General features: G+C 32.6%; 1 protein-coding gene and 1 non-coding gene across 2 annotated transcripts in view; one reads left to right on the plus strand and one right to left on the minus strand.

Moving 5' to 3' along the window:
• LOC145727638 (uncharacterized) overlaps positions 1-15,522 on the plus strand; it is a 29,477-nt gene that overhangs the window by 874 nt on the left and 13,081 nt on the right. Inside the window, exon 3 of the mRNA XM_081977336.1 lies at positions 1,104-1,161. Within this exon, the coding sequence (XP_081833462.1) occupies positions 1,104-1,161 (58 nt within the window). The remainder of the gene's footprint in view (positions 1-1,103; positions 1,162-15,522) is intronic.
• On the minus strand, positions 4,607-4,677 carry TRNAG-GCC (transfer RNA glycine (anticodon GCC)). The gene has a single exon. It is a non-coding gene; the product is annotated as a tRNA-Gly (tRNA).

Raw genomic sequence — 15,522 nt, forward strand, 5'->3', positions numbered from 1 at the left:
AAAAAGAGTAAACCTGAAAACCCGGATTTTAGGCTAATGAAAATCCGGTGTAAATCCGTTTATAGAAACGAGGAAAACCAAAACGAAAGCACAAAACTGGAACAACCAATTTTAATCTGTATGTTTAGCAAGGCGTTAACTAAATGTAAACGATTTAGTCAAACACAACTATAAACAAATTAAATTGATACCAAAATTATTAACTAAATTGTCAAAAAAAGTCAAAAGTTAAAAGATTATCAAATTTGTATTTCTATGATGTTTTCAGACTAACTGCTTTTTTAAAACTCTTAAAAAATTGAGATTACCTGGTAGTTAGTATATTCATATGTATACAGGGTGCTCCACCAAGAACCAAGAAAGACGATGAAAGTGGTTTATCTAAGATATTTTCAAAATGGTGGTAATACCGGAAGTAGATATCAACTCGCCTAATTTAAATGAAACCTTAAGGACTGTTTCTCTTTTGAATTCTACTACAAACTTTAGACAGATTTCATGTATAACGTTATATACCAATAATTTAAATCCGTTTCTGAGATATTCACCATTGGTGATGTAAAATTTGACATTTGCAGTACCTAAAACAGTTGTAATTTTCGCTTGTCTTGGTAAACAAGATTGAACAAGATTAAACAAGACCATCCTGCATATAAGTAAGAGGGTACTGAGACTTTTTTGAGTAATTATGATAAATAATTTAAATAAAAGAAATAAACATAAATTTCAATGGAAAAAATGTAGAAACTATCTCCTTATAGCGAGATGCTTATTAAGCAAAAGAGTAGCAAGAGAGCGGCAATTTGTCGCTCCACCGACTCAATTAAACTTGTTAAAGAGGCCTGCAAGCGGCAATACAATTACTTTTCGAATGGGATTTCTTAAAGATTCCGTGCTAATATTTCTTGTCCCACCAAATTTAGTCTTTTGTCGTTGTGACGTAATTTGTGAAGTAATTTTAGTTTATTGTTCTCCTTCCTTTTTATCTCCACTTTTGCGGATAAGTGTTACTAGTAGCAAACTCGCGGCAAAGCCTGGGAAATTAGCTAGTTTTATTGCTTTTTACACTTTTTTTTGGTTAACAAGTTTCTTTTGTTTCGTAGAAATATATGACCGAGGGGACCTTTGTTCGAGACTGCGTATCCAAATGCACGGAAAAGGGTGAGTGTATTATATTTTACCATATTTATTAGTTATAACAAACCCTGATCAGATATAATAAGTTTGAGGTTTGATAAAAAGAACGTAAAATTTTATAGAAAACATTTTCCTGAACAAAACACAAAGTTTTATGAAAACTTTCTTTAAGTTATTCTTATCTACTAGCGCCTGTAGGCTGAATAATTCTTTAATTTAATGTCAGGCAAAAGTTTTCCCGAAACTTTCTTCAGTTATATCAATAGAGACAAACTGCTACCCCAATTTTTTGAAAACAGCTCTTAACCGGTTTTTATTAGAGGTAAATAGATGGGTAATCCCCAAAAGAGTTCGCACTAGGGCAATACAGCAACTCCTAAAAAAATATGACAAGAAAGGGTTGATTTATAGATGAAAACTGAATGAACTGGAATAAATTTCTGGAAGACAACCTTTTTTCTCTAGCAGTTTATATTCGGTCTCGTTGGTTTCTATTTTTTTTCCATGGAAAGTTTACTTTTTTTGTATGTTTTAGCATATATTTGCATAAGTTTTGTTAGGTTGACAATGCAAGAGGTCAATATCCCCACTTTGTTTCTACAAAATTGTTGTTCCTCCATTCAAACATTTAAAAGATTTAATTAACGTTGATGTACAAAAAAATCTTGAGAAATGGATTCAATTAACAGGGTTTACTGTCTGGATTTACACTAGTTCTTGTTCGGGTATTTCCTGAAAATCCTACTAATTGGTGAAATGCTTTGTTCTTTCTTGTTCTCCAAGAGGCAGATTTATCTTAATATGAATTTATTCAAACTGTATGCTTGTAATGGTTTCTAGTTAATATATTTGTTTGTAGGAAGGAAGAGCCTCAAGCACTTTTTGCATCAACAGAATAAACGTTTGGATAACGAAAATGACCTAAATCCGAATTATCCGATTTCCATGGCTAAATTTACCGACAGTACTAGGATAAATATTTCATGAAAGCTTTCAATTTAGCCGTCAATTTAGTCGGAAATCCGTTGAATTGTTTTTTCCCTTCCAACAGTTATCAACGAAATGGATACGAATTTAGAGACAAGACGAATAATGCATTTGACCTTTCCAGTTTCAGTCGGCAAGAACGGTTACAATTTTCGGTAAACTAAACAATCTAACTCGTTTATTTATTTCAAATTTCACTCTATTGTTTGATTTACGCCCGCGTCTCATTAATTAAACTGCCGTTCTTGAATTCGTTATTGTTTGAATGGGAAAATGCCACAATCTGTTGGGAAATTGTACGCTATGTTTTGTCAAAGAATGTCAAACGAAAGCAAACCAAGAGAAAGTTTTTTACGTTGATATATTAACACAAAACTACTTGTTTGTGAAGTTTGCTTTGTGCTTATGGTAAGTTTTCAATTTTGACAATCACAAACTACCTACTGTGCAAAGATTTACGCAAATGCTTCCGTTAAAAACTTGAAAAATTATCACTTTTAGGCATGATCATTATTAAGTTAAGAAAAATAGAATTAATTCTTATAGTGTAATTTAATGATATTTTTTCTAACTCTGGTACAGACTTACCTAAGAAGGAAACGTTTACCATCGATTAAGTTAAGTGCAAAAACGGACGGATTTACCAAAATGCATTGGATTGATCTAATCGATGGCAATTTGTCAGTGCACACAGAAGTTAGCAGTTTTTACCGAACACAATTTTTGATTTTTTTTGTGTTAACACTTTTCACCCTGAACTACTAACTTTTATGAAAACTCAGTTCCATTATCAAGGTAATGTTAATTTAATTTTCTTAATTACATTTAAAATTCAAACTAGTCTTGTCGTTGTCGTCTGCAGCGATGAAACAAGATAAATGAAGTTTTGTCGCTGCGCGGTTTATTACATTTTAGAAATTGATATTCTTAATTTATCATCTGCGATATTAGCGACGAAAGTCAATTTACCGATTGCGGTTTGAATGTTTGATTAACGTTTGTTCGGTCTAAGAAAATTCGCACTTTACTAAATTGATCGCTGTCAAGTCGATTTGAAACATCCGAAAACTTTCAAATTAACAAAAGAGGAAAAAGGTGAGCATAATTGAATAAATTAACACAAAAGGCGGTGGATTTTTAATAGTTAGCTCTATTTGCATATTTTGATTCAAAAGCGGCAGAATCCTCTAGTCGGAAATTATGCTTCACTTATTAAAACTTGGAGCAACGTTCGCAGTTTAATTTAAAATTCTGTAAGGAAAAAACCTAAAAAATGTCCATACGCCATTAATTATTTTAGTGTCTCTAAAGTAATATTCTAAATAAAAAAAACGGCTGTCAAAAACCAATTTGCCCGTTTCGTCTAGGGAAAGATAATTGAAAATTGCTACTTTTGCGGATATTACACTCCCTGTTACCGTTTGTGCCTTAGGGTGTTGTCAACTAAAGCAATAAAACCGGGTGAAACGCAAAAAGTGAGAAACTTTGTGATAGTTTTTCGCGTAGTAAAAACCAAATTGTAATTTTCTGATTCAAATAAAATCTCGTTTCAGTTTTTGAGTAAAAAGTTTACCTGTCGTTTTACTTCTTTTGCTTTTACGATTATTGTGAGTAATGTGTGCTTTCCAGATATTTTTAGAACGTGAAGAATTTTGTTTGCCCTCCATCCTCCAATTTTGCATATAGTTGGCTCATTTCCTTAGACTTTTTTCGAAGTCCGGTTAATTTTAGTGCACATATTGCATATTTTTGTTGTAACTCCTTTTTGAAAAGTGTTTTAGAGTCACGTGACAACTGTCCTATATGTCACAACTTTCAAAATTTCTCCATTTAAGACGTAAGTCGGTTTCTGAGATTTCTAACTAACCTACATTTGATTTCAGTATAACCCTGATTTACAATTTTTGTCAGTAATTTTTGGGCTGTACAATCTACATACACTAGACTGTATACCTTACAGAAATCGAAGCTACATGTTGCTAAGATTAAATAAATTTTATTTTAATGCTAAATATGATACAAATAAAGAAGAAAACAGTTTTACATTTGTTCATCGGTTATTTCTTTTTTAAAATAGTTGAGCGTGAAAGACGCTTTTTCCATGTGCTATGAAATTTTTTTTTAAGAGGGTCAATTTACAAAGAAAAATTAATGATTTGGTTTGCCAGGATAATTAAAAATGCATTTTTAACGAAATCAATCATACAGAGTTATTTTTTCTTAACTTTTTGTGCTAAGTCACTTTTCTGTACTCTTATTATATTTAAAATATGTATGTAATAAGTGCAGAAAAGTAACTTTACCGCATGTTTAGGCTGAATTTATGTATAATATTTACCATGTTGCCAACAGTAATGTTACAATCAAAAATTATAGGTTTAAATATTATACATATTTATAATTCGGCCTACTGTTACTGCGGGAATAAAAATTGTTTTTTAAAATTGAATTTATTTATAACAATTGAAAATAAAAAAAAGATTGCATCGGCCGGGAATCGAACCCGGGCCGCCCGCGTGGCAGGCGAGCATTCTACCACTGAACCACCGATGCTTGTAAAAAGTAACAGAAATAACTTAATTTAAGCCTTAAAGGCCAATTTAGTAAGTTACTGTGTGGTTACAGTTAAACGCCAGTTAAAAGATCAACGTCATGCTAATTTCTGACTTTAAAAGCCAGGTTAAAGTTAAACTGTAGCTATAAAACTGACCTTAAGCTTTGCAGTAAATGCGGGTATACAACGGGTCAATACTTTAGCGTTAACTTAAATATGACAGTTACGTCATTTGCCATCAGTTTGAACGTTTGGATACTTTTAAGTCACGTTTAATGCTTTTCATTAATTTCCATGTCATTAAGCCAAAATTTAGTTGAATTATGTTTTAACTGTGACAATAGTGATAAAAACAATTACAGTTTAAAGTTACCACATATAAGTCTTATAAAAGTCTGGCCTCGTTCGTTTTGGTGCTCCATGGAGCGTACAGAGCGATTTTGACGTCACTATGCACCGCCTACTATACTAGAAAGCCTACAAGGTGCTTGTCAAAAATTCCAATATGGCGGAAATAGTGGTGACAGTTTGCATTTGTTTGTATTGTGAAAAATGAGTTTTTTGAGGTTTAGATGAATTTTTACGGTTTAAAATCAAAACTTGAGGTTATTTGCGTAAGTTATTTTTGTTTGCTGTCGTTCATAAGTTTTTCAAGCCACATTGTAACAGCAATTCAGGATAAAGCCCAACCGTGTCAGTTTTTTTTACAAAAAACCGGATCTAACTCAACAGTGGTTGAACACTTTGAAGTGGAATGATTTTACTCCAACACTATACTCAATGGTAAGTACCAGTGCTTTCTAGTACAGTAAACTTATTAGGTACTTGTTACATGCACAGGCATGTGAGTTACATTTTAAAGCATCCTTCATTGTGGGAGCAACAAAAATAATTTTGAATGAATGTTCTTGGTAATAATATAAGAACCATTTACCAGTTTTGCTTACCTAGTTTCAAGAATTTACAGATTTTCTCATACTGAACAGTGTTTAAGCTAGTTTGCTGTGTGTTGTACTTTCCAGGACAAATGTTCTAAGCAATTTGTTTAGACTGGACTTGATTGTGCAGAAAAAGCTCTATCTAATACATATCTGGATCAGGAATAAACCTTTTTTTGATTTTTCACTCACAACTTGCAATCAACTACACGAAATAATTTAAAAAAACATATTGTTTACAGCATCTGCATACTTTTGTGTATAAAACGAAAACCGCTAACGCCGCCATGTAAAGTGACATTTTAGGCTTTCTAGTATAGAGGTCGGTGCACTATGACATTATGTGACAGTTGACTAAAGTATTCTTCGGTTAAATTACATCATCGTGACGTCAACTTGGATTCGGCCATTGTCTCAGTCTATTATGAAAATCAAATTTTAGTTGCCACGTCATCTCGTTTTACATTGAATTTTACCGTAGTATTCTTAGGCGCCCTCTTTCGAGGCATGATTTCGGATCAAATGCGTTATGATCTAAAAATCACATGACATCATAATTTTAAAATCCCATGTTGGTCACGTGACTTAGATTTTAATAGTATTTCATTATGTTCAGTACACAGTAAGCAAATGACTAAAATAATACTTTGTGCCATTTTTTAGTTTAAAAAATAACAATATTGACAAAATTGACTTTCAATATAGTTTTCTTTAATGCCATGATTCCAAAAATTAGCAAAACTTACTAATTTTCGACCAATTTGTAATCAACTAATTTCCACTTAACATCACTAATATTAGCAGGTCATCAATAATCCACAATTAACCGCGACTACTACCAGGACCAGGGCACACGTTATACACGTTACATAATATCTCATACATAATTCAACTAAATGGGAAGCACTATCAACTAAACAAATTGTAATGTCCGTTATAATTTGCCAAGTTAGGGGAAAGAGTAGGGGAGTAATGAGCTGCCGTGAATTATATCCGGGAAACCCTAAATACTTCACAATGGGAACTACGCCAGATATACCCTATTAAAAGTTATTTGTTACGAAATTATTCTTGTTTGGGAATTAATAAACTGTACATGGTAACAATCTGGGCTCTGAAAGCACTGGATAATGCAATTTTTATAAATTGAAGTAACCTAAAACCCTGCATAAAGCAAAATAATCTGGAAAGTAAATAACCGGATTATTAGCTTAAAAGTTTTCAGCTTTGCTCCACGGTTTTGAATATTAATCTTGTTGGAGAATTTTAAATTTAATTTTACTTTAAAAGCTATACAACTAAACGAGCTAATTCTGTTTACAAGATGAGATATTCGGAATTTTATTCATTGGGAAACGGGTTATTTTATTTGAAATTTTAGAATGAGATAACAATACTAAATTTCTGTTGCCACGATATCTTAGTAAAGCTCTCAATCAGTTTTATTGCGTTTTTCCTCTTCTAGACATATTTGTTGTTTAACCCATCAATCAATCATTTCTTAATGGACACTTTGTCATTGACCGGTTTGGTTTTGTTATTAAAACTGTAATTTTCTCACTCCAAGTGGGTTTGACAGGCGATTTTGTCCCCGACTGTACTTTCAAACTGTGTTTCTGTCAGTTCAAACTTTGACACAGCTTTTCTCCCCGACTGTAATTTTGAAAATTTAAAATCTCCTTTAACCGAGCAAATTTCTTTGAATTTAAGCTAGAAATATGACGTAGGGTGTCAAAAAGTGATTACAGTCGTTATAAGGGGGCTACGCCCTGAAAACTGCCAAAAAGTGACAGAAATTCTATATTTTCCCTGTCAGCTCCAAAAGGGTAGTAGTTGGAAGGAATTTGACAGCGGAATTGTGTTCCTGAGGTCGAAATTAGTGTATAAAGACCATTTTGTTGAGTGGTGACGGTAAATTTACAGAAAACCCTGTCAAAAGCCTTGGTAAAGTCTCATATTTACTGCACCAAGCCATTTAATGGTGAATAACTCGGTTATTTGAATGATTCTGGAAAAACATTTATACAACTAAAGATAGTGAATAAATGTGGCTGTCGCGTGACGTCATTATGGTTGAAATTTGTTTGCGACAAATTAGCATTGTAATGAGTTTTGCCGTAACGCTTAGAAAACAGTGGCAAGCAAAAATAGACCTTATTAACGTTTTTCAAATCAGATTTGAGCCTGGTTTTAACCTGAGACGGTTTGAAGAACCCCCTCGAAGTCGGGCTCACCTTGTAAATTTTGTAGTAGAAGAAGAAGATGAAGACTGTCCTTTCAAACTGTCTTTCTGGCAGTTGAAATTTTGACACCGCTTTTCTCCCTGACTGTACTCGATTTTGCATTGTTTTTTTATGTCACTAGATAGGAAATTTAGTGAGGATTTCAAAAATGTACTTAAAACTGTCATTTTCTTACTCCAAGTGGGTTTTACAGGCGATTTTGTCCCCGACTGTTCTTTCAAACTGTGTTTCTGTCAGGTCAAAATTTGAAACAGCTTTTCTCCCTGACTGTACTCGATTTTTTAGTGTTTTTTATGTCACTAGATATGAAATTTAGTGAGGATTTCAAAAATGTGCTTAAATTTGTTCCATTACCCAAGACAACAGACCCAAACCAATCTGGGTTTTCTTTTATTTATGTGTAAATCTGGACCTGGTCGCGGTAATCACGAAATCCCTTCCCACCTTTGCGAGAAATAAATTTCCTGAAATTGCTTTGAACAGCCTTAACATGTGACCGCAATTTCTAAAGTTTTTCCCTCAGGACTAACCGCCAGTTTCATTATTAATGTAATCTAGGAAAAAGCAAAGGGGATGTTTTGAATGGGGACAGTCGAATATTTGTTGTTGTCTTGGGATGAAAAAACTATAATTTTATTAAATTTTGCTGATCTTTGTTACCATTAACTTGCTAGAAAGTTGACGCAAATGGTCACCGCACAACTGCTCTCCCCTTTACAGAAACTTACACCAGACATATTTTCGGAACGTGAGTAGTAAAGTTAGCTATACTAGCTTTAGAAATACCCTCCAGCTTGAATAGATAGAAGTGGATTCGAAACCTGACAAAATAAATTTCTGCAGGCCAGTTATAAATCTTGCCTTGGGGCGTGTCAGATTTTAAAGCTATAAGTGGATGTGTTAGGCAAGGACTATTATAACAGTGGACGGTCAGAAATAGTCTTTGTGTAGTACAGTCGACCTAAATCCTTTGTCATATAAAGGAAATAAACAAACCCTCCCTATATCTAACAGATTGAATTAATGATGAACTATTTGAAGTCAATGCGACCTTTTAAAAAAGGTTTCTTGGTGAAAAGGCAACCATTTATTTAATAGAGTGACAATTGGTCGACGGCCTACTGGTTAAATTAAACCTTTAGTCGATAAATTTCCCGGGATAAAGTGAAATTTGATTGAAAGGGGGTTTTACTTACAAATTTCGAGCCGGTTTCAGTTTACGGTGTTGCTTGAATAAACCCTTAACGACCCTATAATTTTAAAGTGCACGAGTACAGGTTACGAGAAAGTCTATAATATTAGGGCGGTTTATACATTGTTTATGTAGGTCCTTTGCATTAAATGTGCTTATTTATGTGAGGTTCAAAGTGAGTCAAGGTGGCTATTAAGTACACTTAAGAAACCCTTCCTTAATTAACTGTTATAGTAAATTTTGCATAAAATATCCAGTTTTAAATGTCAATAATTCACCAATCCATAGCCAATTAAAAAATAAGTTGACATGCATTATGTCATTTTCCTGAAAAGTGCTTCCTAAGTAGCGTAGATACAGGAAGATGGTTTTAGAAGGTTTTTAAAAATTACAGTTTCTTTTAATTTCATTGTTCACCATGAAAAAGAATTTATCTCTTATAAAATTCTGATTTGAAACATCGTTTACGAGATAATTCAGTTATTATATTCAAAGACCCAAAACTAACCCAACCCAACTTAAAAATTGTCTTGGAAACGGAAAATTTACTTAAGAAGCTTCAAAATTTCATTGCAGCCAGTTTTCGTAGTTTCCAAACCAACTGAGAGACTTTAGTATTAAAAATCGACTTAGAAAAGATAAAAATTAATTTCAGAAGCTTAAAAATAGCGTTTGTAACCAGTTTTCAAGCAAAAATCGGTACATTTAAAGATTAAAAATTTACTTGAACACCAAAAAGTGACTCTGAACTAATGAAATGTGATATCAGAAGCTTAAAATTTGCATTTGAAATAACTTTTTATAATTTGAAGACGTATTTCAATATTTTAGTCTTGAAAATAGTCTTAGATACAGGACATTGACATTAGATTCATGAAAATTGTCTTGAAAACTAACTTTTAGTGCTTCAAAACTGCTTTCAGCTTGAAAAATCGAGTTTCAAGACTATCTTCACCAAGTTATTGACATAGCAAACTTAAAAAACAATTTTTACATTTTTCATAGACTTAAAATGGCATTCCAAGCTTTGTCACTATTAAATCGACTTCTAGACACCTCAGTGCTAAAAATTCAAGTATTTCTTAAAAATCTAGACTGTTTTTAGTACTTTAAGGCTGTTTTCAGTGCGTCAAATCGAGTTTCAAGACTATCTTTACTAAGTTTTTGACTTATCAGGCCCAAAAGCCAGAGTTTAAGACAATTACCAAAAGTCAAGTTTCTTCAGTAATGAAAATAAAACATTTTGGTACCAAATGCTACGATATTAGTCTTGAGAACTAATTTTTAGAAATGAAATAGGATTTTGGGACTCTTTTTAGTCCTAGTAAAGTCAGTTCTAGTCCTAAAAGTCAACTTTTAGATTATTTTTGGTAGTAAAAAATGAGTTTTATGCACAATACAATCTTTGTCTTGATTTCCAGACTGTTAAAAACAAACTGTTCTTGAAATCCAGTTTCAGACACTAGACCAGGATGGCAGTCTGAGAAAACAAATTATAAGACTATTCCATAGTAAATAGCAAGTTTTTAGACTATTCGAAACAAATTTGGACTCTCACAAGTCGATGTTTTAAATTGAACTTTGAAGGCCTGTATCTTCCTTAGGAAACGTTTTCAAGAAAAATGACATAATGCTCAGTCAAATTATTTTTTGATTGGCTATCGAATGGTGCATTATTGACACTTAAAACTGGACCATCCTGTAGTTGTTACAACTTGCAAGAGACCAAAAACTCGAATTTAAATAAATATAAAAAATATGCAAAATAAGTTTACATAAATGATTAAAAATTTTCGATTTTTCGTCAAAGTTTTCACTAACTTTTCTACCAGTTTACTAAACGAGAAAGTCTTTAAACCGTCACAAACCGTCTGAACTAAAACTTATGTCTGTGTCAGATGCAGCAGCAGAAGCGACTTTCGAGTTTTACTCCTTTCGTCTGGAAAGCTTTTAAAGAAACAATATATTAAATATTTATCGTGACGTCTGATACGCCGAATAAAATAAATTGAACGATGGCTGCGTTTCTAGAAAAGGGCCGCAAAATAAATTTACTTTAATTTATTACTTACTTGGGTTGTGTATTTAGGTATCTGAATTACCCTTAACGAATTTCCAAGCTTTCCAGTATACAATACATTTTCTGGAACTAAAAATGTAGTTGCTTAAGTATTGTTTGATTTTAGTGTAATTGCAATTCAGATGAAACTATTGATACAACAATATTTATGCCATAAACTACTAAGAATAAACAAAAATGTGATTGACAATAAAGCCAATTAAGTTGTCAACATAAGTCTTATGTATTTGCTAACCAGTGTATGATTGTTATTATGTTAAAAAACTCTTCTCCCTAATCAATCCATTAATCGGATTTACATAGCTGAATTTTTCACTTAAGCGTGTGAATTAATCGGAAAATTGTAAGAATGATCTGAAAATAACAAATTAGCAGTTTTTATCTTAAAATTACAAAAAAACTAACCCATATTTGACAGTGATACATCTACATTTGCGTAAATCACTACACAGTGGGTCGTTTGTGATTGGACAAAAAAAAGCAGCTTCCAGTTTGCTGCTTTTTCTTGAGCAGTGAAGCCTGGTGTGATTGTTAATGCAAAAAACTAATTCTAATTCAATAAAACCAATTTGGATCATTAAACTTTAATAAGCAAACAGTTATTATATTATTACTTCGCCTCAATTCAGAATGAACGAAAGTAGAATTATTATTCTTGAAAGAGCAAACATTTACTGTTAGAATTAAGATCATAATTCAGAATTACTCTTACAGTGCAATAACTTTAGCCAAACTAAACCTAATTGCGTCAGGTGACATGATAAGTAATTTTACGGTTCTGAAACTCTGACACAAGATCTTCATTGCACATTCAAGAGTTGGCACTTTATTTTATTATCGAGTAACTGCAATCAAAGAAATTGACCTAGATAGTTTTTGTTGTTCCAACTAAATGGGTTTACAACAGAAAACAACCGATAAGAGCCTTGAAAACTGCAATTCTTCTAATCCCTACTCGGGAAACTCTTAAATGAAATTGAACAACGATAACGGTTATTGTTAAAGGTTATATAACCCTCTGCATCAATTCTTACATTCTTTTGTTGGGACCATAATTTCTACTTTAAGTAATTAAAGGGATTTTTTCTCTCGGTTTGAGGATTACGGTCATATAAAGCTGTTTTTCTTCTTTAAAAGGAAAAATGTACAGTAAAGTAATGAACAGAAAATGAAGAATACCAGGGGGTTAATTTTTCAGAAGGTCTCATCAAAACAAAGACAATGGAAAGGGGTTATAAAAAAGTCCTACCTAAGCGGTTGGGACACTGACGGTGGTTGCTTACAGGGGGCCCTAGATGAACAAAATTTAAGGCTTAATGGCCCTATAATCTACTTTTATTACAAGCCTGGATTCCGACTAAATGGGTGAAATAAATTTGACCTAAAACGCATTTTTTTCTAATTCAAAGGGATGTAGGACATATAGACTTTATGGGTGTTGTTAATAATAGATGGCGTACTGTTAATTTAGCACCATGCCCTAATGGGATTTATTACCGTTGAAACTGTACACAGATTTCCTTTTAGCTTTGCTGGGAGTGTTTAAAATTAGCTCTAACTTGCTCTAAAATTAATGATGGCATAGAACCAGTATGCACGTAGAGTGACTTATTCAATTTTTGCTTTCGTCCGAATATTTTACCGGTAAAGCCTAAAGAACAGCAATACTTTGCATAGGGGGAGATTAAACAGAAAAATATGGAGTTAATCCTGTTTACTTCCGTGCTAAACTGCTAACAAATCATTTCAATTTGGAGGCTTCGTTTGGCAGGATCACGTTAATACAAATATTCAGTGTTGACAGGATCAATAAAAATTAAACAAAGCAACCGTAAAATGGGGAAAAGAATAAATAAGAGAAATATTTCAATTGCAAAGTTAAACCACTTTACGGAAGATTGATTCAACAAATATTAGACAAAGAGTGTTTGTTTAAGTAACTTTAAAAAGTGCAGTTATCCAAGCTATTTTTAAAGTCCTCAATAGTGAATTTCTTGAATTACAGAAATTAAATAGATATGTAACATAGGAAAAAGAAGTTATGATTCCATTTACTGAAAGAAAAGTCTCATTTGGGACATTACGTTTAAATCTCTCTTAACTTAGATTTAAAAACTCTTTTGTAGAAACGGAATTTAGAATGTATAGGTCTCCTGAACTTTTTATTTGAAATTTAAAGTAGATTTTCCTAAGCTAGAAATTAAAGTGGTGGGATTGAATAACTTCCATTAACGTTCCGCCAGTTTCGTCTAAATGAAATGGAAAATAATCCAAGCCACACTTAAGTTTTATTTTTCTAGTCTGGGCGAGACTCAAATTGAACTAACGTTACAAAGAAACTGGTAAAACAATACATCTTTCTGCCGAAAACAAGCAGAGAAGCGATACTGCTTTGGAATCTCTTATAAATTTATCCTGTTTGAACATGGATTGTGACAATTTTACAAGATTTATTTGGAAACCCACTAAAAATTTGTTACACCACAACAATAGGTGTTATGAATCACTCTAAGAATGATGACTAAAAAATATTAAAAATGCGTTATAGTTTAACAAAGAGGCAAATATGTAAAAGTTTTTTCAAAAACTGCAAATGTCTGGTTGCCTACCCACTTGCTTTGTCAGAGACGAGCAATAGAGCATTTTGTCATTTGAAAGCTTTGAAAAGTTGGCCATGAAAAAAGTCCAATATGGCCGAACTGGTGGTTGCTGCTACCGTCAAAATAGTTTTTGTTTGGATTGAATTTGTAGAGTTTTTACTGTGTTGAAGAAAGTTTCAAGAAGTTGAGGACGTGAGTATGTTAATTTAAGAGTTGAGAGTTTCACATATCTGGACTTGTAAATCTGATTAAATAGTTATAATAGACACACACAGCTTAGAGCTTCCAGCTAACTGAAACGATTGAAGTGTTCTGTATTTTTGTATATTCTAGTCAGTTTTATTTGCTTTTTCCAATGTTAATAATTACAAAATTCTAAAATGACATTTGATTTTATGTTTTATTTTGCTGCATATGTTTACACATTTTACCACTAACGCCGCCATTAAAATCCACTTTTCAGGCATTATTTATAGTAGGCGTTGAGTTTTTAAATGACGTTTGACATTTAATCAGAGATTTACTAATATTTTTGGTCTTGCAAAAATAACAAAATGGACTACGAGAACGAAAATTAGGATATAATGTAGTATTACATAAGGTCTGTTCGCAGAGGAAACCCTGACTGGTTTCCAACTCAGAAACAGAGTAAATGTCAAGTTTCATTGGTTGAATGCTCACGTGACTATGACGTTTTCTGACTTGTGGCCAATGGATGTATCTATTTCTTTGATTACTAGTTGGAGATTCCCTCTGCGAACCAGACCTATAGAGAGACGATAAAACACTCTGATGGAGTGGTCACGTGACCAACTATACCATTATGTCACATTTGTCACGTGTTACTTTAAAGTTTTTTTTTAAATCTTTGTCTAGCTCATTAATTTTGTAATGGGTCTCTCTTTTTTTATTAAACGAAATACACTCAAAAGCAACAGTAATACTGTATGTTTTTTAGATAGTTTCTTAAAGTTTCCTATATCAGCACAGTACAACTCAAAACTGTTATAAAAGTTTTACTTGGGAGTTTAGAAACAAATCATGCATTTTTTAGTTTTAATTGTTATAATATTATATTATATAATTTTTTTTACAAAATTTTGCTCGTAAATCCATCGAAAATGCAGCACCCTGTACAGTTTAAAAGTAATGAACCTTTCTAAACTAATCGCGTTATTTTAAGCCTGAAGCTAAAATCAAAACTGTATTGTACAGACACCTTGAAGAACGTTGTTTAATTAAGAATCAGAAACTAGTTTGGAGTAAAATAATTGGTGTTAGAGAACAAGATTTATCGGTTTTAATCTTCTGGTTTGGATTTGGTGGCAGAAAGGTATTTGTCGGTTATTCTGAAATGTTATTAGAGCTTAAATCATCCTAATAAAGCTAACCCACGGTATTGTGTTGTCGTTAAATTTGTTCCCTAGCAAATACTAATAAAACCTCTGAATATAAACGTTGTGACGTGAAAATAAATGCAAATGGTTACGAATCCTGTTTAGTATAATCCCTGTTAGGCGTGGAAGCCAAACTGTTCTGGCGTTATCCGGAATAATTACTATTTCAGCAGATGTCATTCTCATAAAAGGGAAATTATCCTAGACTAAGGTTAATCACGCAATATTATAAAATTAAGCACGTTATTATCCATTTGAAAGTCACAGAAAGTAAATTATGCTTTTTGATAGAGTGATCTGAACATCTTAACCGTGAATTATGAATGTAAAGTTCACAATATTACGCAGAGATAAAACTCTCATCTCATTGATTTGTTGGCCATTCGCCATCAGT

The sequence above is a fragment of the Ips typographus genome, linkage group LG4 (assembly GCF_016097725.1).
Source record: "Ips typographus isolate SLU linkage group LG4, UJ_Ityp_2.0, whole genome shotgun sequence".
Taxonomy (NCBI): domain Eukaryota; kingdom Metazoa; phylum Arthropoda; class Insecta; order Coleoptera; family Curculionidae; genus Ips; species Ips typographus.